This window comes from Pelodiscus sinensis, chromosome 1, assembly GCF_052426305.1.
Source record: "Pelodiscus sinensis isolate ZL-2025 chromosome 1, ASM5242630v1, whole genome shotgun sequence".
Classification (NCBI taxonomy): domain Eukaryota; kingdom Metazoa; phylum Chordata; order Testudines; family Trionychidae; genus Pelodiscus; species Pelodiscus sinensis.
This window is the reverse complement of record NC_143052.1, coordinates 14,807,609-14,831,577: the sequence shown is the minus strand read 5'-3', so window position 1 is coordinate 14,831,577 and position 23,969 is coordinate 14,807,609. Positions and strand designations below refer to the sequence as shown.

General features: G+C 41.1%; 1 protein-coding gene across 2 annotated transcripts; it reads right to left on the bottom strand.

Moving 5' to 3' along the window:
• Positions 1-931: 931 nt before the first annotated feature.
• On the bottom strand, positions 932-23,686 carry SEC61A2 (SEC61 translocon subunit alpha 2). 2 transcript variants are annotated; one of them, XM_075926012.2, is made up of 12 exons: positions 23,460-23,686; positions 19,757-19,824; positions 15,576-15,641; positions 11,334-11,412; positions 9,227-9,358; positions 8,976-9,085; positions 8,132-8,285; positions 7,004-7,164; positions 4,164-4,361; positions 3,783-3,974; positions 3,310-3,386; positions 932-2,028 (listed from the first exon to the last, which is right to left on the bottom strand). In XM_075926012.2, exons 1-12 carry the CDS (start codon positions 23,464-23,466, stop codon positions 1,842-1,844), a joined length of 1,431 nt encoding a protein of 476 aa, XP_075782127.1. In that variant the 5' UTR covers positions 23,467-23,686; the 3' UTR covers positions 932-1,841. The 2 variants fall into 2 exon arrangements, with proteins under 2 accessions (XP_075782127.1, XP_075782128.1); XM_075926013.2 differs by lacking the exons at positions 11,334-11,412; positions 15,576-15,641; positions 19,757-19,824; positions 23,460-23,686 and adding an exon at positions 10,330-11,262.
• Positions 23,687-23,969: the final 283 nt, after the last annotated feature.

The following is a 23,969-nucleotide window of genomic DNA, read 5'->3' as shown; positions in this document are numbered from 1 at the left end:
TGGAAATGAACATAGTTTGACTATGAGGTGATGTACCAGAGAGGTACAGGTACCTTCAGTGGTTTAAAAAAGTCAGATGTTAGGAAATCAAATTAACAAAGTTAAGATCCAAGACTTAAGATGATCTACACTTGAAAAACTGCAGCACCATAATGCTTCAGTGTAGACACTTCCTATGCTGAAGTGAAGGATTCTCCAATCAGCAAAGGTAATTTACCTCTCTGAAAGGTAGCAGGTAGGTTGATGAAAAAAATCTTCCATTGACATACTACTGTCTACACTGAAGGTTAGGTTGGCTTAACTACATTGCTTAGAAATATGAATTTTTCACAACCCTGAATGACACAGGCTTTGTACGGTAGACAAGGCTATAGAGTAGTTTGCACTATGTTAAACTAGCTGGTGTTACCCAGCGTTGCTCGGAAAAGTTGATATACTGAAGTGAGGGATGAGGAAGGGAGCTGAGTGCCTGCTGCCAGCGCCCAAGCCCGCCCTCCGCTTCCTTGTCCCTCTGCTGGCCTTAGTGAGTGACTGTCCCCACCGCTTCCCCAGGGAAGCAACTTCTCCCTGCACCTGCCAAGCTCCATGCAGCTCCGGGGAGAGGCATCAGTCTCATCTCTTCCCTCCCAAAGTACCTTAAAACCTCCTGGATGAAAGGTTATCCCATGCAAAGTTTGGTTGCGGTAGTTCTTAGAGTGTCCAAGGTATTAGCGCACAAACATTGTCCTTTCTATATTATAGATAGATACAAGCAAACAAATCTTACTTTGACATACCATCACTTAGGTATTTTAAATCTCAGTTCAATTATTACTTCAAAATTACTGTGAAGCAATGTTTGTTCATTTCAAACTAATTGTGTCATGATGAAATCATTTAAGGGAACAGGTCTGGGGTTTTTTCAAAAGAAAAAACACACACCGATAGGAAACAGGATTTAATTAAATAATTTTATTGTCTGTTTATACTTATTACATTGCCATTGTAAAGTACGACAACATAAATAAAATGTCAGCAGGAATTATTAATTTTCCCCATCTCGCCACTCCAAACACTGCTTTAGGAAGCAGGCCTCTGTTCAGGCTCACAAAAGCAAAGTGGACATGAAGTTTCAGTGGCACAGTTTTCACAAGTACTTGTTAAATACAAAAGGCATAGGCCAACCTGGTGGCATGACAGCACCTTCTATGCAGGAAGCCCAAGGCCAAGAATGGAAGTGCTCCCTAGGCTTTGCACATACAGCACCCCTCACAGCAGAACCAATTCAGAGGTGAGATGAGTAGCACTCAGGTAAAACCTATTCACTCTCATAGGTAGGAATCTGGTGCCCAAGTGGAGATGACACAAATGAATAGGGAATACTGAAGCACAACGATGGAGAAATGCACATTAAAAAAGTATAAAAAGTAATTCATGTAAAATATAAATTCTGTCAAGAACTTATTTAATAAGCTCAAGAATATTAGCATGTGGGAATCTGCACTCTGGGCTTTGTTTTCCTACTAAAATGGGGAAATCAATTTAAGATCTTTACACTGTGTGCAAAAATGATTTCTAGTAATCAAACTGTTACCTTTTACCATCCCACTGTAGTGTCTGAACAGCAAGTAGATGCAGTGATTTCCAGCATTACAGGCAACACTAGATCTATTTAAACAAGATAATGTAAACTTTATTCTTAAGGCAGCTGGTACTGATGCTGCACACAGGCATTGCTCAATGCCCATTATGATAATGGGATTCAGCACTTAAACTGAAAAAGACGACAGCATTATTGGACTGAGTGAGGCATGTTGTCAAAATACTTTCCCATTCAAGCAAATCATGAAATATTTGGACATTTAGAAAAATAAAGCACCTACTCCTCCAACTTCAGCCTGTTCTTTTACAAAGATTTCAAAATACTGATAAATAATGGTGACTGCAAGCAGGATGCCAGTGCCTGATCCAATGGCTCCAAGAAAGTCTGCTAATACTGAGAGGGCGCCAATGCATAAGCCACCAAATGCAGCTGCTGTAGGGATGTACCTGAAACAGAAAGTTTTCACAATTAATCTTTTCCATCTACGGAGCTTGTTTTCTTAATTCTACATCACTGTGTGATATTGCCAACAGAAGTAGCTACTAGGAACTAGGAATTCAGGCACTAGGAACTTCAGAGTTTTGTCCTGTCTTTGAGAGGAACTACTGTGATTTTGGTAAGTTGTCACCTATCTGTATCAGTTTCTCCAAGTTAAACAGGAAATGTGTCTACTTTACAGCAATATTGTGAGGATTAGCTCTTGTAAAGTTGACTAAATACACAGCATGCTGTGAATGTGCTAACTGCTAAGAGGCTAAAGAAACAAAAGACAGCTACTTTTCAATTGTGAAGCATGCTATTTGTTTGGGGAAAATTCTGCTCTTGGATACAAGTGCGAAGTCCACACTAGAGGGTAAAGTTTGGCTCTAAATTTTAAGGCAACATTGTTAATGAGAGTCATTTTCAGGTGTGAGCTTCAATAGAGCAAAGCTCACTCAGTAACTTTTTAACTCAGTGATCAAGAACGTTTTGTTTCTTTTTCTCCAGATATCACTATGGGAGGAAGGGAGGGAAGAGAAGCAAGATTACAATCAGGAGAGTCAAAAGGGCACAATTATTTTAAGTAATTAGATGCCAATTCCCTCTAATCAAGTACCTGCCAGCAGAAAAACCCATAGTGGGTCTGCTACAGCACAATCACAGAAAAAAAACAAGGCTGGGATATAACTAAAATGTTTACAAAACATACAGGAACATGACAAAACGAAATGCCTTCCACTTCCATTTTCAACCCCTTAATGGTCTTTACATCAACAGCAGCAGCACGGAACATCATCCAGCCCTTTTATCCAATGCAGTTTTCAAATATCCAAAGATCAGGGACAAGACAATGTTTATTGCTGGGGCTCTGCACCACATACTGTGGAAGAAGAGCTGCTTCCTGAGATAATTTGAACAAGTGGGAAATCAGGCTATTTTCCCTTTAAATAAAGCCATGCAGGGGACTCATCTCAATTCCCCCATTGTCCTGTTTAAACAGGAAGTCTCTATCTATTGTTTTTTCAGCTCTTCCATAAACACCTTTTCCCTGCTGTCTGCCAGGGAACTTGCCTTCCTCAACTAATATGACAGCGTGTTATGGAACATGTGAGGAGAGTGAAAAAGTAAGCTGCATCTGTATCTTGCACTGGGCACAAATCTCAGTGGCTTTGTAGGGTACCCACAGTGTATAAAAAAATGTTAATTACATAGCAGTGAATTTCTGTAGCGAACCAGCATTTCCTTACCTATTAAGCTCATGAACCATTGATGTATCCCTGTGGCCTCTCATCACCATTTGCTGTTCTTTCAGTTGCTTAGCAACCTGTAGACACACATTTCTGTCAGACTTCTGCAGAGTTTTATAATAGCTGATATTCAGTCATCTGAAATTCAGGTATCCCAAAATAGCATTTTCCACGTCTTGACAGTGTGCCCGTTATTTTGAAATAACGGGTGCACTATTCCGATGTCCCTGTAAACCTCATTCCATGAGGATTAAGGGATGTTTTGGAATAGCACTCTACTTCAAAATTTCAAATTTTGAAATAAGCTATTTCGAAATTAATTTGAGTAGCTCAAATTGCGTAGCTTATTTCGAGCTAAGGGTGCAGTGTAGACACTCGCTTAGAATAATAGCTGTGATCTGTTAGAAGCTAATTATCTAAATAAGAGGCAACATTTTAAAACAGCATTTTAGAGCAGCTATCAGAACACCTACATCTTTCGCTGATGAACCAGACACCTCAATCCATGTTTTGGAGAAGAACGCACAGGATCCCAACATAAAAATTATGTAAACTATTACATGGACAGGATCCTCAAATATAGCCCCCATGGATTCTGGGGGAGATAGATAATAGCAGAGGCCACCAACTGGATAAGAGCGAGCAGGGCCACCACCACTGACATCCTACATGGGAGGAAGAAAAAGCAACTTGTTATTTCTGCTTACCACCAAAAAACACACTTATGGAGGTTTCAGATTCCTTTAATTAAGACTGTAGATACATGAATTTTTGAAAAGCCTAGTATTTAAACTTCCTACTTGTTAAATACTAAAATACTTATAAAATAACTTAGATAAGTGATAGATACTTACTGCCCACTGTCCTAGTAAGTTTACCAAGAAGTTGCCACTAAACCGAACAGACAACATCTGGGAAATGACATAGAGGTTTGAAACTAAGGCAGACTGAAGAATGATGGGAATGTTGGAGGTATAGAAGAGCTTGATGGGATAGCTACTATACTGTCCACGGTATCGAGCAGACTTGATAGGTAAATCAACACGAAATCCCTAAGACAGAATGAAAAAAGTGTTGTTTATTTTTAAACCCAAAGGCATGTCACAACAACACTGTTAGTAAGGTACAGATAACCTAGAATGCACGGACTGAAATAAACAGCCTTTGGACTAGCTTGTTTGTTTTTCCCTAATAATGAACAGAACAGTGGTCTAGAATCTTCCTTGGATTGAGCCAGATATATAACATGTCATGTTTATGCATTTAAGTCATATGATTGACTGTAACATGGCTGTCTTATCTAGCATGCAATATCTCCTACCATTTTCATTCACCTAAACAAACTACAGGTTAAAAATCACTTAACCTTTTTTGCCTGATAGTGACACCTCAAATTAATCCATGCCATTTTGCTTGACTTGGAGCGTTAAAACAAATGGATACGTTTCATGTTCTGATTTTCACAATGCAACATTTGTCCTACTCATAATGAGGGTACTGATTTATGAATTATTTGGGTCAGAGATTGTTTGAACAGAAGCTAGTACTATGGGACTCTGAACCTAGTAGTATCTCTAGGTGCTACTGCAAATATAGTAACAGCTCTGTTATCCAGCATGTTGGGGGGAAAGAAGGGATTATACTTCACCAATGGCATACCAATGGTCAAAGAATTAGAATATAATCTATCGAATCAAGTATAACATAGTATACAAGTATTCACCAATCTAGGAGTAGTACTGAATTGCAGAGTGGTTGGTTTCTTGAAGCACTTAGGTGTATGCAGGTAAAGTTTTCTACAGAGTAGGTCATGGGCATGGCATACACCCAGATCACTAAAAATATACTTTACACTAAAACTGTACTGAACATATTTTAATCTTTCTTTGACTATTTAGAAGATACTTCAGGATGTTGCAGTGCCTCAGCATCATCATCAACATTTCTGGTAGATATACTAGGTGTAAGAGATTGGGCTGAATCTGTAATGACCCCATCGCACATCCTGGAAGCTGCTTTCTTGAATAAATCCTTGATTTCAGTTTGCTTGTTATCTTCTTCCTCTTTTGCATAAAAATAGAGTTCAGAATGTGTAACTGCATGATATGCTCGGCAGTATACTAGTCTCAGTTTCTAGACTGACGATTTATACTGGGAGATATCAGAAATGCTGATTAATTGAGCTAAGTGCCAGATGACAGAACTTTTACGGTTTACAATTTATATAAACCTTATGAATGTTTAAAATGTCATATTGTTAGGTTCCACAAAGTATCTTGTCCACAACCATTTCCCTCTCTAAACTTTTAAAATGCATCCATTTTGTATCTAGGATTTGGGGAAGGGGAGCCTACCAGCTTTTATTGCAGAACCCTAACCAACCTCCAAAGACAGTTGCAAGCAGAGCATTCTGCTGTTTGCTGGTTATAGCTAATCTACTAGACCAGGGCTACTCAACTTGGGAAGTCCCAGGGGCCATAATGATACTCTCAGCACATCCCGAGGGCCGCAACTTCAAGTGTGGTTGCATATACATGCAAATATATATGCAAATAGCTTCTTTTCACTGACAGGCATGAATACAAAGATTTAGCCTTAAACTGCGGCGCCAGACCTAAATGTGGCCAGTGTGAGCCAGTCAGCACCTCTCAGGCTCTGCCACAAGGCCAAACAGCCAGCACTTCCCACAATGCTCCAGCACTCCCAGTACCTCCTTCCTGGGGGCTAGAAATGCTGATACCCTGTACCCATCTGTTCCAGCCAGCCTATTCGCTTGCATCTTTCAGTGCTCACCCCACCTGGGAGACACCTCACCGTTATGGAGCATTTTCCCAGTGGAGGCCATGTTCAAAGGATCCCACCCGTGGGCCACGTGTTGAGCCCCATGTAAACCCAAACCACACCACGGGCCACAAGCAAACAGGCCGCGCGGGCTGCATGCAGCCCATGGGCCGCATGTTGAGTAGCCCTGTCCTAGACTGAACAGGCATGCTAAGAGCCACATATGATTTACGAGCCAGAGATTTCAGTTCTCACAACTTGAATCACATTTATTCCATATAGGGGCACTCATCGGAAATAGATCTCTCTCAAGAACCTAGTAATAGATGTCCAATGTTTAAGTATGATCAAACATTTACATAAAAGGCATATTGCATAGCTGGGCATTTAGAAAAATCGTTCAGGCCAAAAACTATGCATTGGTTCCAAGATTCTAGAACAAACAAGTCACATCACAGAGAAATATGGCTCTCGAGAGCTGATCATAAAAACAAACTGTACCATATTAAGTGTATTTTGTACACTGTAGAACCATTAAGATTTGTAGTAGAATTATTTTTCATTTCCAGAATATGAAAATACTTTAACTAAAAACATCACTGGGTGTGGCATTTAATGGCAAAGCTAATGTAATTTATTTAATGTTATGTAATTTATTAATGGTATTGTCGTAGTACTTAGGAACCCCAATTACAGACCAGGAACTCACTGTGCTAGTGAAATGACAGTAGTAGAAAAAAAAAAATCTTACTTTATTACTTCCTGAAATCACAAGACAAATATTTTAGCTGTTCCATTTTAACTTTTGTAATTCGTTCTTTCAATAGAAGACTAATAAATTAAGAGTGTGGATCCTTCTTCCTTTTGTAATTAAGTAACTGACTTACAGCTATAGATTGCACTTTTCATTTACCTGAAAATATATGACCACTGCGAACACAAACACTGTCGCAATCAAATTCATGAGATTGGGTAAGTTCTGTCGGTAAAAAGCCTCCCGTAATGCACGGACTTTGTCAGTTCGTGTAGCCAAAAGATGGAATAATGCAATCACCGCACCTTCAAACTCTGTCCCTATATAAAGCAAAGCAAGAGTAAGCTACTCCATCTTTCTTTTTGAATTTTAAAGTAAAACACTGTGAATTATAATTAACAAGGTCTGGCATTAGTTTATAATTGCAAAAGTGATGTATAAATGTTATAAGATATGTTGCGCTGTAGTCCTATTTAAAATGTGTATGTCATAATGTAAGATTCCCTTCGAGCCAGCAGAGTTCAAGGACATTCAGGACACAGCCCTTTGTGACAGAACCTATACTTCTCAACCTTGTGACAAAAAAAATCTGCCCTTTTTTTTATTAACGGAGAGGGGAGAAACGGAGGATGAAGAGAAAAGGACTGGTAGAAAGGAGCAGCAGGCAAGCACAGTAAATAAAAATGCCAGAGACTGGAGATGCAATCAATCAAGGTAAAATTTGTTTCAGGATTTAGAGTTTATATATAAGCAGTCTGGTAACCTCTCAGCATGATAGAAGCAGCATTTCTCTTTGGCCAAAGCTAGTCTCCCAGTGCAGCCCTGAGGGCATGGCAGAGAACTGAAGGTGGGATCCCCATTCTACAAAATGTCAAACATTTCTGTCTCATTCACACAGTGACTGTACCACAGACATCTCCTTTGAAAATACTAATTCCACCACCTTTTCTATGTCTGTGCACCACAGAGTGTTAAAATAAGACACAGGATTCAATCTAGGAAGTCCAGATTCCTGAGGTCAAGGAAGGATTAGGATGATGAACAAATATGTCTCCACTTCACCCACTATAATTTAAAATGGCAGAGGCAAACTTTTGGATTTTTATTTTCCTTGATAAAGTTATTCTTATAGACCTGGCAGTGTTTAGTCTCCATTTTTGGAGAACCATTGTTAAAAGCTAATCAGCACCTCACTAAACCAACAGTTCCATAGTTAATTGCTTCTCTGTAGTACAATACAGTTTAGCACGCATCAAGTGTGCTGTTACGGTTATCTGTGCAATGTACCTCTGCCTGTATTAATAGTAGTGGGACTAAACGCCTTCCAGACAATGGTCTCACAGATGTTGGTAGCAATAAAGAGGGAAATACCAGACCCCAAGCCGTAACCCTTCTGCAGCAGCTCATCTAACAGCAGCACAATCAAACCAGCAACAAACAACTGTGGGGAAAGAAATGCAAGTAAGCAGAAATAAGAATAAGTCAGTCAAGAATTCAAGTATTCAAATATTACTGATAATATTTTCATTATAAAGTGGGAGTATTCAATATTAAATCTAGTTGTTCTGTTCCCATCTAACACCTCAACATTGATTCAAAGTCAGCAGGTCAGGAATTCAAGAACAGGAGCCTTCTTGTTGTATTTACATAACTTTTCAGTACTGACAATAATAGATTGTTCAATAAATAATATTTTCTATACAGACCAGATATGTTTGTTTCTTACACTGTGCAGGGATTGCTTTGCTAAGATTTCATTAAGATCTATTCGCGCCTTTTAATCAGAAATATCCTAAATAGGTGTGCAGCTTTCAAAACCTTCCACTCCTGCTTTAATATTTAGCTTTGACAAGTGGGATCAAACACAACCCACTTATCTGGAACATCTTGAACATATTTAACCATTTGCATGTGTCTTTGTCCTTCTGGGAGATTTTACACATATGCATAAGTGTCATACATTTGCATTATACGCATTTAGAATGTACTGTTTACAATTTTAAGAACACTTTGGAAAAGAGAAGAAAGCCAATGGTTTGTTAAGGTAAGTAGGAGAAAGATCAGGATTTTCAATCCATCTATACTCTATCTGAAGGTCACAGAAGTCCTTCTGCATAGAAGAGTTAAATACCTGAATTATGATAAGGAGACAAATTCCAGCACCCATTTCAGCAGGATCTCCATACATCCCAGTCATGACGTACACAATGGCCTGGCCAATAGTAATAATCATCCCGAACACTGAAACAAAAAGAAAGCAATGCATATTTACAGACAGCTGCTGACTTATACCAAGGATGCTTCATGTCTAGCATTTTAGTTATACACATTGGTTTGCTAAGCCTGGAAATGTTTAGTAATTTTAACCAAAATCATGCTCACATTTCTGGGCTCCATTGAAAAGTGCTCTGTCTTTTGGTGTATCACCAACTTCAATTATCTTGGCACCAGCTAACAGCTGCATGATCAAACCAGATGTCACAATGGGCGAGATACCCAACTCCATCAGAGTCCCTGAAAAAGAAGAAAAATTATTAAATCATAGCTCAAATCCCTGCACCTCTAAGGATCAGTCCTTTAGAAAGTTCTGACAATAAATAAAAAAAAAAAAGTCTTCATATTCTTTCAGCCAAACACTTTCCAGCCTACTGATGTTTCAAACATCTATCAAAGAGAAAGACCACTACCCCCTCTAAAACAAAGGATGATGTGTCACAATTGGAAGTTTTGAAGGCCATGCTAGAGAAATGTGTGTACCCTTTCAAACATTTTTGTGAACCTACGCTATGCTCCAAAGCTGAGGTGTACAGAGATTGAACAGGATAAGTAGCTAGTTCTCCAGTATTTCATACTTCTGAACTCTTCCCCAAGGAAAGTCTTCCTATGGATACTCCTCTCACATCAGCACTCTCTCTCAATGAGTTGGTCTATTTTGGGGACGATCAGAAAGGCCTCAGAAGACCACTGATTTATCATTCACCAACCAGAGAATAACTGAATATCTAGCTAATGGTGCAGGAGGCACTTAGGAAGGGAGAATGTAATGAGGACAGCAGGATTAAACTAACACTTCCATGAAATAAGCCATATGCTATTAAAATGTTCTGATTTTTATATCTACTAACATCATCAGGTCTCCTAGCTCTCTGCTATGATACTGGTTTCAGCATCGACTTAGAAGGCAAGAAAAAATATCTTCTGCGGCATTGATTTCTGTAGTATAACCTGTAACAGTTCAGGGCAACTGCAAGGTAGAGGCCTCTCCCCATCTTGATCAGGGCTTTTCCAGGCTACACAGTTCCTTGCTTACAACAATGTGAGTTACCCAGCAAGTCGAACTGGCTTTCACCTCAAAGACTATACACAGCATAATTGCACTCAGTTAGAAGTTACCACACATCCCTTTATAAGCGAGCACATTTATACTTAAAGTGAAAGCATAATAAAGAAAACATTATACCCAATAAAAGGACCTAAACACATACTAATAGGCACAGCAGAGGTCACCTCAACTCCAACAAGAGCTCTGGCAGCTGATCAGTCCTTATCACTTGTTACAAAGGTCTTTTCCTCAGGGAGAAACTTCAAAAGGATGAGTTCTTAAATAACCAGCAGGGCATGGTTGCACACACCTCCCCCAGAGATTTTCCCCCTTTTAACTTTGTTCAGCCCCAACATTTATTCTTCTCTGGCACACTGTGTAAAATAGTCATTTGAAGAACATACTGCACTTATAATAGTGGATTCCAAAGCTGTTGAAACATAATTGAATAACATCTCTCACAGATACTGCAGGAAATTGTTGTATTTGTCACACAGCCATTTACGCAGCTAGGCTCTGCTACACTTACGAAATCTGATGAAATTATGGTACAAAATGGATGGCAACAGAACTCCATGTACTCAAAGCCAAAATTACACAATATCAGTGGGAACCAGTTCTTCTCATCCATGCAATAAATTTTCCTATCTTCACTTTGGTTCTAATTTTGACTATTTGAAGGTTTAGCCATCTTTCAGTGAATCATAGGAAAGTTTCTCCTTTCCCTAGCATGTTGCAAGTTTAACTGTTTGGTCCACATTTTCTGTTTCAAAGAACCAAAATTAGCATGTGGCCAGTTCAACATTTTATACTGTTTTCATAGTCAAAACCTTAATTATAAAGAAGAACAAAAAATGTACAATTTTGATTCAAATAGGCCATATACAGTTACCTTTTTTTTAATTAATTGTTGTGAGGGCATGTGTGTATATAAAGCCTTCTTTCAATTGCAATGAATTAATATACTATCACAAAAAAAATACAGGATTTAATCTGCTGCAGACTGAGAACAGATAAAGATCAACTAAAACATAAGTATCTAACTCTGGTACCTAGGCTCCATTAAATCAAAAATTTCAAAATCAATCTAATGTCTAATCAATTGTCACACCTGTTAAAATTAATATCAGAGAAGAAAAGATTAAGATAAATGACTAATCTACTAACCTCTGTTTGATGCAAGAATGACTCTCATCCAATAAAAAGGATCTGCAGAGTCTGATGACATGATTCCAAACAAAGGTATCTGTAAAGATGTGTGTAGAATTAAATGTCTAGACTTATCTGTTAAGAGCACATTGCACACCGTACAAACAAATATATACTATAGAAAGTAATCCAGAACGGACTTCAGGTTATAGATATGTTGCTTGGAATAATTTATTTCAATAGTCTTCATGTGTCAGAAATTAAGACTAGATCATAAATTTTATGTGATAAGCAACATAATCTTCTGAAGAAAACCCAAAGCTCAATATAAAAAAGAGAACTATTTAATATCCTGTACAAATTAAATATGCTGGTCTTCATGTGTTAGGAAACCAATAAAATAATAAATTCTATTGGGTTTGTATTTCATCAGAGTATTTGAGCTTTGAATGAATGGATCAAAAAAATAACAAAAAAAATTCAAATTTGAAAACAAAACCAAAAAGCATTCAGTTACTACTTTAACTATACCTTTGGGTCTTAATACTGCGTTTCTTTATAGGTAAGAGATACACTAGAAAACTTAATAGAGGTTGAAGCTCTCTAAACTAGCACCTTTGGGATCAGATTGGTGCCAAACCAGAGAATTTGCCGAACCCTGGAAGATCGATAGTGTCTAGTGCTTACCAACACTTCCACTGCTTGCTGAACTCTTAGAAAACATTTAGGAGTAAATTAGAGCTAAATAACACAGAACACGGAGAGCCAGGACTGGTGGCTGTAAACAAACTTTATAGGACCACATGAAACTTGGCCACATTCATGTAAAGTGGACATCTGGCTAATCATGCTGGACCACAGATGTTGCCGGACCAGTGTGTGTCACACTGGAGAAATTAAACTTGTACAACTATTTTCCCCAATGATTAGTTCTCCAACAACAGAAATATTTAAAATCTTTTAACTATGAAAAGTACCATGAATGGAAACAATCACAAATTTAAGTCACTAAAACCGGCATGGTAATTAACTTAATCTTTTGGGTTTTAATACCATAAAACAGACCAGAAGGCATACTCTTTTGCTGCTGTTTTAACAGTGCAAGCCATGAACTCTTGAACTAGGTTAGAATTGTATTCTACTACCCGAAACTGTTTTTTATTGATTCAGATGATCTTACGATCTAAAAGCAACACAAACAGTGATTACTCCGTATTAACTCCACCCTGTACTGTTATTTGTCTTCTCAGTCTTGATATCATATGACTGCAGGATTTCTGTATACACAATTCAGTCCCTACTGATACTAAGAAACAGTTTTGACTACAGTAGAACCTCAGAGTTATGGATACCTTGGTAATGGAAATTGTAACTCTGAAATGGTACGTAACTGAACAAGATATTACAAGTTCCAGTAGGGGAATTTGGGATTGCAGCTACAGGACTGATGGCTTGGGCTCATAATTCAAGGCAGGGGTTGGGGCTTCTGACCCTAAGGTTCCCCAGGGCTCGGGGGGGGGGGGGGAAGAGAGAAGAGGAGGCAGTTGTGTCAAGGTTTTTGCCACCTGGGAGTATCAGAACTCAGGGCTTTAGACCTGGGGGTTAGAGGTGGTACTTGGGGCATCAGCCTGGGCTCCCTTCTGGCTTCGAGAGTGCAGGGAGTGTCAGGGTTTGGGCTTCAGCCCCATAGCTCTGCTCCTGGTTTCAGATGGAACTCAAGGCTTTAGTTACAGGGAGAGCACTGGGGCTGAAACTGGTGCTCCCCTTATAACTAAAGCCCTGAGCCCCAGCAGGACTAAAGCTGGGAACGGAGCTATATGTCTGAAGCTCTGAACTCCAGCATGCCCCTTTGGTCTAAAGCTCGGAAGCCTGGTATCTGAAGGGTCAGAAGTCAAACACCTCCACTTTATCCATGCCCAGAAACACTTCAGCTGCAGCCCCAACTCCCCCGTGGCTGAAGCTGGGGGAGGTCCAACCATACATACAAGTGTTGTATAATTCTCTATGATGGAGAATTGCATACATGAATGTTCCAAAGCTTAACAGACAAAAATAAATCATTTGCTGGTTCAGAAGTCATGCTTTTTCTCTTATGCTGCTCTTCGGAAGCAGTTTTTTAACCCTTGATGAGTAGGACCGTACCAAATTCATGGCCATGAAAACATCACAGGCAGTGAAATATGGTCTCCTCCATGAAATTTGGTCTTGTGTGTACTTTTACCCTATACAATAGGGATTTCATGGGGGAAACAAGCAATGTTCCTTTATTCTTTTCCTTTAATGTGCAGATTTATTCCATCCATATGTGGAATAATTTGTTATGTGCACTGAGACATGTGCACCACCACTAGAAAAAAAAACCTAGTTGTGAGCACTCTGCTAATCAACAGGGCAGCATTTGAATCTCTCCTGAGCAGCTGCACAAGCACCAAGCTTACAGGGAATACGAGAGACAAGTGTTTTTGAAACTGGGAGTCCTGACTCAAAAGGGGGTCATGGAGTGGTCGCATGGTGGTAGGAGGTTGCAGTACTGCTGGCCTTATCCCTGCACTGCCTTCACAGCTTGGTGGCTGAAGAGCTGTGGCTTCTGGCCAGGCACCCAGCGCTGAAGGCAGCACCTCACTGGCAGCAGTGGAGAATTAAGGGGGGCAATACCATACTATGCCAGCCTTACTTCTGCTCTGCTTCTGGCGACAGTGGCAGCACTGCCTTCACTTAGCTCCCAGCCATCACTCTACAACTGCCCGCCCAGTTCTGAAGGAGTGCCACTGCCAAAAGTAGAGCAGAATAAATTTATGACCCCTTCCTCCAAGTTCCTTTTTGGATCAAGACCCCTACAGTCACAACACTGTGAAATTTCAGATTTAAATAGCTGAAATCATTATATCTATGATTTTTAAAATCCTATGATCATAAAATTAATCAAACTGATCATGAATTTGGTAGGGCCTTATTGATGAGGCACTGATTCTTTTGGAACCTACCTCAATTATGGGAAAAAAGTGTCCCAGGAATCTTGTCAGGCTGAAAACTACATTATTATAAACTAAACTACTTACTGACAATTTAGTCTATACTTGTTTCTTTCCTATTTTACTATTTTAATCCTTGTAAAGCTTTCAGTATTCAAAGTCTACATTCAATAAACATTCAGCAGCTATATGGTGCAAAGTACTATGTTTTCCCATCTCAGATAAACATTTTAATAGCAAAAGAAAATAAGCTACTTTTAAAAGAATTCCTTAGTCTCTAAATAGGCTTACAGTCTAAGTTTTGAACTGTGACTTTTGTGGATCACTTGAATGTACACACAACTATTCTAGAGACAGAGTAATTTTATACATTACAATTTCAGAATCAGTATTTTAAAGTACAATTTAAAAGATCTGCAAAACCGTTTAAAAAAAGAAAGGTTTAAATGGATATTTATATTAACGTTGTGCAATGAGATGCGGGTCAGGTTAATTTAGACCCCAAATCTAGATTTTAATAATTCTTAGCACTGTGTTTTACAAATATTACCTAAATTTTTAAAAGCTTACTTTTTAGTAACTAACATTTCTATCCACATTAATTTATAAATTTATAATATTTTTATAGTTAAACTGAAACAGTATTTAAAGAACTATTTCCTTGCAGTGTTTACAATCTATACAATGTGCCATCTTGTTAAAAACATGGCTAACTTAAAACAATGTCTATTTTTAAAAAACTTGTTACAACTACCATCTCAGTAATAACATTAAATAGACAAATATATTTTTCAGCTTGTTTACTGTGTGAATTTGGCAGTACTTCATATGTATTTTCACTGTTCACTCTATTATCAGTTTCCCCCATCTGTATGGGTCTTTCACACACAAAGGAGAGAAATATACAGTTGTTAAATAAAAAGGAAAGATTATAGAGTTAAAATCAAAGATATTAAAGAAACTGCCACATGAAATCGGGTAGGTATGAAACCTAAAAATACATTTAACGTATTTTTCAAATGAGACTAGATTTCAAGTTCACAGCTCCCTTTTAAGATCTGAAAATTAAGGTTTAACAGGAAGCTTAATTGGGGGGGAGGGGAGACTCTGTATGAATTTTAACAAAGGATACTTCAAAAGTGCAAGTTTCAATGTTAAATATAAAATTACAAAATAACTGAACTGGTACAGCTATACAAGAAATCATCAAAACAAACATTATATCCTCTTCCATGTCTTACAGAAAGGAGGTGTGTGTTTGTACATATGTATGGAAAGATGTACATACCTGACAGCACACTAAGAAAATGAATAGTGTAATAGCGGTCCATAGCACTTTCTCTCTGAACTGGATCTATAAAATAGAATTTAAAAGAAGGAGTTTAATCATAAGCCTGCATTAACACTACATATTTAGATAACAGAATATAATAAAAATCTATGGAATAAAATAATACATCATATACTGGTCAGAGCCAGAGTTTTCAACCGTAACAGTAGATGTCTAATACTGATTATCCGATACATCTAATGTGACAGTAGTGGAAGTTCTAGGTAATAACTGAAGAATAGTATTTTGTAAGCTAGTTGTTCTGTAACAAAATCTCACTTAGACTGGCATTAGTGGAACGTTTATCATCTACTATGTAGTTTAGAAATGTTGTCAATCTGTGAGTCTGTTTGTTCAAGAACTCCTCAATGGTAAGGGCAAGCACAACCAAATTTGGTATGAAGTTTCCTCTTATAACTTAAAGCAAGGTCTGGGTTTGGTTGTGCTAGGACAATAGGATGTGCCTAGAATTCTATTGTTTCTCATAAATTGGAAAGCGAAGGGTCTGGTAGGAGGGACAGTTATATTGTACAATTACTACAGGGGGGCAGCAAGAGGACAGAGATGGAGACTGGGACAGCTATAACCCCACTGTGCCAGCAGAGGGCAGAGGTGGAGAAAGACACAGCTATCTAATTATATTTCAGAAGAATTTGACTGTTTATGTGTTTTGTCTGTTCCCCTCCCTCTGGCTGTACCTGCTAAAGCTGCAGCAGCCACGGACAGGCACTTCTCACCTAGCCCCAAGCTGCTGCAGTAAGAGAGGACTGGGGTTGTCCTCCAAACAGAACCTTTCATCTGAAGCCCCACCCCAGATCAATGATTTAAATAAAGAAAAGAAAAACTTATTTGAGTTAAAGACCTGAGCAACGCCAGGTAAATCTTCTAATACAGCTATAAAACATTCATTCAAGACAAGGGCAGACAAGAAACACAATAGTCTCAAAAAAGAACATCCCAGCAAACACTTCCTAGAATACATCTGAAAAACAATGGTGAAAACTATTAGATTCAAGGATCCTTCCACCTGTTTGTAATAGTGTAGCATAGGCCTCCATCTTTTTTGCACTCATATTTTAAGGCACCTTTTGTGATATCTAAAATCCATATTCCCTCTGGTTCTAAGACTATGGTGACACTTCAGAATCAGAGAAGACATTGCTTTACATCACTCATTACACTATGAAGACAAAAAAAAAGTTTATTTAGCTGTGGTATGACACTAAAGGAAAAAGGAAATCAGCCTTCTGAGACCATAGGCCAGAAACAGAAAAAGGTCATCCAGGTACTACAGGCTGAAACGACCACCAGCACTGAAATAACACAGTTATCTGATCAGATATGCCTGAACCCTTCACTCCCTTCACATTTTCTCATCTATAGTTGGTGCAAAATGAGTGACAGAAGTGTCTTTTCCACACGCTACGTCTACACTACATGCTTCTTGCACAAGAGCACATCCACACCTCAAAGCACATTGCAAAAGCCATGTGCTTTTGCGCAAGAGAGCGCCCATACTGCATGGATGCTCTTGCACAAGAAAGCTCTGATGGCCATTCACAGAATGGCCATCAGAGCACCTGTGCTTTTTCCCATAGGGGTTTCTTGTGCAAGAAGCCCCTCTGGAGCATCCACACTTGCCTTTTTGTGCACTAGCTGTAGCACAAAAACGAGTTATGCCTCTTAAAAGGAGATTTACCTAGGCTGGAAAAAGCCCTCTGGTTCTGCCGTTTTACTGTTGATTTACTTGCACAAAAGTGCACTTGAGGTGCAGATGCTCCACAGGTTTTTGCACAAAAACCTTGCAGTGTAGACATAGCTACAGTGGTTTCAATCTGTTCAAGTTTTTAGTTTAGAAAACACCCTGATCAAGCAGATTTTAATTACTAGGGGAATATGAACCAGAGCTATCTGATTACAATAAACGTAATTACTTTCAATATTAACATACCCAACCAAAACTCACAGATGATGCTATTTCATAAGAGAGAAAAGCATAGAAATAGAAAAGCACACATCTTGATTTCATGGAATACAATGAGAAAACTGATTTAAATGGAAGCAGGATTGGATGTAACTTTCACACATATCAGAACTTGATCAATGACTTAGAAGAAAGCCAAGTCCACTGATAAAATTTACAGATGACACAAAGATTGGGAGTAGTAAATAATGAAGAGGCACTGACATAGAACACTCTAGATGACTTGCATGAAGGTAAACAATATACATTTAAATATGGTCAAATATAAAGTACTACATCTAGGAGCAAACAAACGTAGAACATATCTACCAGAGTGGGACTCTATACTGGGAAGCCAAGATTTGGGGGTCATAGGAATAATCAGTTGAACAAGAGCTCTCAGTGCAATGCCACAGCCAAAAGGGTGAATACAACCATTGGTTATATAGACAGGGGAATACTGAGTAGGGATAGGGTGATTATATTACCTCTGTAATTGACACTGGTCTGACCCCTACTGGAATTCTGCATCCTGTTCTGGTGTCCACAATGCAAGAAGGATGTTGATAAATTAAAGAGGATTCAGAGAAGAGAGTCATGAGAATTATTAAGGGAAAACATGCCTTATAAATGAGAGACTCAAAGAGTTTGATCTGCTTTGCTTAAAATCAGAATTTAAGGGTTGATTTTATCAACCTGATAATAGAAGGTGTCAGATTGAGTTGAATACTCCCTCTCTGACACTCATTAAACAGCTGAGAGGGAACACAGCCTCTGAGTTCTGAGCATTTTAAACCTCCAGTACCCAGCCACTACTAGAGTCTTCAAGTTCCTAGATACACTGTTGGGATACAGACCCTCTTTCTAGCACCCTCTCCTAATAGCTAGACTCCACTGTCCAGTCCTTGGGCTCAGTAACTACCGTTTATACACCCACTCTAAGAATTACAAACAAAGGTGGGAGACCTTCTGGCATATCTTTTCCAGGGGTAATGCGTAAAGCATTCAACACACACAGACACTGAGAATTTATGCATTCTGTGTAACATCATGAAGTCCATACTCCCTTTGATTGTAAAACTGGTCTCCTCTTTACATGAGGGGTGTTGGCCTCTGGCTATCAACAGTCTTATTAAATGTTGAGGACTGTCCATCTATATGACAAAGAGATGACTGTTGCCCAAGGCAAACCATTTCTTCAAGTCTGAACTTAAAGGGATAAGTATCCTGGCCACAAAATCACCTGATAGTGATAGGGGTTTCTGGTCACTTGTACAAGTCTAATGAGGGAGTCCCCCCAACAGAGTAGAATGGAAAGTTACAGAAAAGGAGCATCTTTGGTAACAATGTTTTCCAGCTCAATAGGTAGGAGAAGCAACCGAACATATAGGGGTCTGCTGGGCTTGGGACCCTGACCATGTCCCTGGATACAGAGGAACCATAAGGACCCCTAGGGAAAAGTGAACTAAAGAGGGATATTGCTAAGTGATCCGTACTCGCACGCTTTATGTGATAAGTAAAAGAGCAAAGATATTAGATCCTGTACAAAGTATCTATTATCTGCTTTATACTTGCCACAGGACTTGTTGTACAGTAACACAGAAAGCTCACACCTTTGGGTGGTGATCTGGAAGTGGATATGATTAACTCATGGGCACATCTGAACGGAGAGCACTGACCCCAGGGGCTAAGCAAATGATTTCTGCTCTCAGGACGGGCTGCTACACAGAAGGTTTGCACCATCAGAGCATACTTAAGGATCCCAAGGATGGGGTATTTGCCTTGGTTCCATTCAGGCTCGGGAGGCTTGAACTACCCAGGGACCCAGAGGCTGGGTCCCCTCAGTGTACTGAGTGACTGAGTGGAGGTGCACATGACAGAGGACTCTGCAGCCCAGAACACAAAGGAATAACAAAATCCATTGGCTGGAAGTTGAAGCCAGACAAATTCAGACTAGAACTAAGGTGCAAAATTTTAACAGGGGTCATAATTAATCACTGGTTCAGTTTACCAAGGGTTGTGATGGATTCCCCATGACAGGAAATTTTAAAATCCACAGAAGATATTTTTCTAAAAGATATGCCATAATTCCAACAAGATTTTATTTGATAAGTATCAGATGATCACAATGGTCCCTTTAATAATCTATGAACAAAAATCAAAACAAGGCACTAACCTTTCTTTCAGGCTTCTGGATTTCAGGTAAAACTGCACAGAAAGGCTTAATAACTTCTAAAAATTTAACTGTTTAAAGAAAAAAATAAAATATTTTTAAAAGAAGATTAATAGTGAACTGTTAGGATTCAGCCCTTTAAATGTGCACATTAACTACTTGTACGACATTCAAAAAAATGACTTGCATACATAAATGAATACGCTTACCACCACTTGCAAATTCATGATTTAGTTGACCTGAAGACAAAATGTGGCAAAACTCTGAGATGAAATTTAATGTTTTATTACTAATAAAGTCTTTCTTTTCCTTGCTTGGTGACATTTTTATATAGTCATGAAATGAAGCATTATACATATTAATGACACTGACCTGAAACATAAAACTTTAATTGAAGATGAATATCTGCTATTTTTCCATGTTTAGGTAAATACAGGAAAAAAATGGTGATTTATAATACAGGTTGAACATCTCTAGTCTGGCACCTTCAGGACCTGACCAATGCAGAACCAGAGACTTCACCGAATCAGGTGAGTTCAATATCGTATAGTGGCATTATCAACACTTCCACGGCTTACTGGGGTCTTAGACATTTGGGGGTAAATTAGAGCTACATAGCAGCACAGAACACAGAGAACCAGGACTGTGACTGTAAACAAACTTTATGAGACTGTGGGAAACTTTTCCATACCCCTAATAAGCGGATATCCAGCTAACTAAAATCATGCCAGACCACGGATGTTGTCAAACTAGAGAGTGCCAGACTAGAGAAGTTCAACCTGTAGCACTAAAATATGCACAAGAAAAAAATTCATCCTAAATCATCTAATTGAATTGAATTTCCCAAAGTAGTCTCTTAAAAAAAACCCTCTGATTTTTAAGCCCTCTAAAACACTAGATGTAATTGGAGCAGTGTAGGATTTTAGTTCCTTTAACATTTGATGTAATACAGACTGGACAAGTTAGATAGTATTACCCTTTTACCGGAACAAATTCCAGAGCAAAGAACTATCTTTTTGGCCTCTAAAGCATGTGCATTATAAATAGATGCATTAGGTTTGAATATCAAAGATTCAGTCACCGATCCCTCTTTTAAAACAAATACACATACACACATCTGCAATCAGAACTAAGTACACAATCTGCTATATTGCTGAAATGATGCTTTTTCTTATTTTCTAATATACTGGGATATATTTTAACATAAGAACAGCAATACTGGATCAGATCAAAAGTCCATCTAGCCCAGTATCCTGTCTTCTGATAGCAGCTGATGCCAAGTACCTCAGAAGGAATAAACAGAACAGATAATCAATAGGTGATCCATCCCATCGCCCTTCCCAGCCATGTCAAACAGGCTAGGGACTAGGGATGTTAGCAAACATTTATTTTTGTAAATGTGTAACTCCTGAATTTTCCAATGATTACACATTTACACCCGGGGGGCAGGTGGGAGCCAGTGTTAGCAGGAAGCCTACGAGCACTGGCGCCAACCTGCCCCTCCTGACAGGGGGAGGAGGGAAGGCAGCTCCACAGAGCTAGTACATGCAGGGAGCCAGCTTCATGTGTGTACTGCCTGCCCCTCTTGACATCCTGTTGCCTCTCTATCAGAGACAGCAGTGAGGGAGTGGGGGGCAAGGAAGGCAGCTCCACGGGACCCAGCCAGCATGCACAGGCAGCCGCCTTTAAAGCTGGCTTCCCACATATACTGCCTCCCACCTGCCCTTCTTACCCCCCCCCACCTCGTGCTGCTGCCTCTTTATCAGAGGGTAGGTGTGTGTGTGTGGTTGGGGTGGGGGGGAGAGGGATTCCTCACTTGTGTGTGGCCCTGACTGATTTTTTTGTGGGTCAGTGACCCTGGCCTAAAAAAGTTTTCCCACCACTGATTTTATTCCTACCCTGTTTCCCTTCTTTTAACCAGTTACCGATTCATGAGAGGACCTTCCTTCTTAATCCATGACATCTTATTTTATTCAAGAGCCTTTGGTGATGGATCATTTTTTTACACTTTAATACTTGGTACAATGAAATTGTAAGACAGGTAATTAAAAACATGATTAGTTTATAAAGCTGAAACAATTCCATTGTTGATAAACTAAGGCTAAAATATCCTACAAAAATCCATCAGCTGCCAACAGATGAGCTGGATTACCTTGGTCTGACAAAGAGAAATTTGGAAATTAAACAGTCAGAAAAAGACCTAAATTATTGAACCATATTCTTCTCTCAAGGTATTCCATCAACCTGTACAATGTATAGAAGAGCTCCCATACTGGGGATCTCAAACAGTCTTATGAGACAGGCACGGTTCCCGGGGGTCATGGGTGGCACTTCTGCAGGCAAGGACACAGCCTCACTCAAGCTAGTGTAGTCAAAGCCTTCTGTGACCTACACAGAACAAGCAAGCTGGACAAACCCACAGCCAGACCCATAAACATGCTGGTTTGTTTTCCATTCCCCGGCCAGGAATGTTCCGTAAGGCATAGTCCCTAGCGCATTAGCCAGGAAGCATCACCCCCAACTTCCTCCAGCACCTTCCCAGTCATGCATAGGCCAATCCCTTACCTCCCTCACAAAGCATAGATTCCCCCTCACTTGACACAAGTCCCCGGTCTCATCTCCCTACAGCCAAGACCTGTTTCTCCCCCTGGATTACCCCACGCACCTCAACCTAGTGTTTATCTGTTTCACAAACTGCCCCAGCCTACTGTCTGTCAGACTGTGCCCCCTCCAGACATCCCCTACCCTCAGCCTAGTGTTCCTCCCTCAAGTTTTCCCCACAGGCTGAGCCTAGGGAGCTGTCCGCCCCTCTCCCAGTTCACATCCCCCACCATGCCCAGTCCGTCCCCTCCCCTCAGTTCACACCAAGACACCCAATCTAAGGAGCTGTTTGCCCATCCATCTGTCCCTCCCTCAGGTCACCCACACACACCCACCCCAGGGAGCTAGCTGTCTGTCTGTCCCTATGTCGCCCCGTGATACCCAGCCCGGGGAGCTGTCCTTCCCTCGGGTCACCCCCACGCGCCCAGCCCGGGGAGCTGTCTGTCTGTCTGTCTGTCCCTCAGGTCACCTCCACACGCCCAGCCCGGGAAACTGTCTGTCTGTCTGTCTGTCTGTCTGTCCGTCCCTCAGGTCACCCCCACACGCCCAGCCCGGGAGCTGTCTGTCTGTCTGTCCGTCCCTCAGGTCACCCCCACACGCCCAGCCCGGGGAGCTGTCTGTCTGTCTGTCTGTCCCTCAGGTCACCCCCACGCGCCCAGCCCGGGGAGCTGTCTGTCTGTCTGTCTGTCCCTCAGGTCACCCCCACACGCCCAGCCCGGGAGCTGTCTGTCTGTCTGTCCGTCCCTCAAGTCACCCCCACACGCCCAGCCCGGGAGCTGTCTGTCTGTCTGTCCGTCCCTCAAGTCACCCCCACACGCCCAGCCCGGGAGCTGTCTGTCTGTCCCTCAGGTCACCCCCACACGCCCAGCCGGGGAGCTGTCTGTCTGTCTGTCCCTCAGGTCACCCCGTGATGCCCGGCCGGGGAGCTGTCTGTCTGTCTGTCCCTCAGGTCACCCCCACACGCCCAGCCGGGGAGCTGTCTGTCTGTCTGTCCCTCAGGTCACCCCGTGATGCCCGGCCCGGGAGCTGTCCGCCCGTCATGTTGCCCCAGCGCTCAGCCCAGTGTCCATCCCTCACATCGCCCGCCTCTCCGCCCGACACTCACTGCCCATGGCGCCCGGGGCCTGCCTGGCCGAGGGGAGTCCGGGCTTCCCCTCCCCGGGCCCGCAGCCTCCTCCTCGCTCCGAGGCGCCGCCGGCCGCTGCCAGTCACGTGACTGCCCGCGCCCTGTTCCGGAACGCAGGTGCAACCAAGCCGCCTTCCCTCTGCCGGCAACTGATCAGGCAGCGCCCTGGCCACCTACGCCCTGAGCAGGGTGCCTGGGGCAGGGACGCGACCCGGAACAGCAGGCACCGTTCCGCTGCCTGGGAGGACCCTTCACCCTGGCAAAATGGTCCCAGCCTGGACCCGTGAAGCAGACCGGGGCAGGCGGCGCGGGGTCGTCTAAACCCGATAAAGGACCCAAAGCGTCATCCCCGCTGGCTGAGCCGCGGGTCAGAGGTCAACGTTCGCGCCGGGCGGATTGAGCCCCCCCAGCGCCGAGAAGGGCCATGAGGGAGCGCAGACATTGAACTTTGACCGCTTTTTGACCGTTCTGTGCCCCCTCCCGTGTCCG

Coding starts and splice junctions, on each gene's coding strand:
- SEC61A2 (XM_075926012.2), bottom strand. Junction 15,642..19,756: donor TCCAGAAGCCTGAAAGAAAG/GTTAGTGCCTTG, acceptor TCTATTTTATAG/ATCCAGTTCAGAGAGAAAGT. Junction 8,286..8,975: donor GTCTCCTTATCATAATTCAG/GTATTTAACTCT, acceptor CTTTCCCCACAG/TTGTTTGTTGCTGGTTTGAT.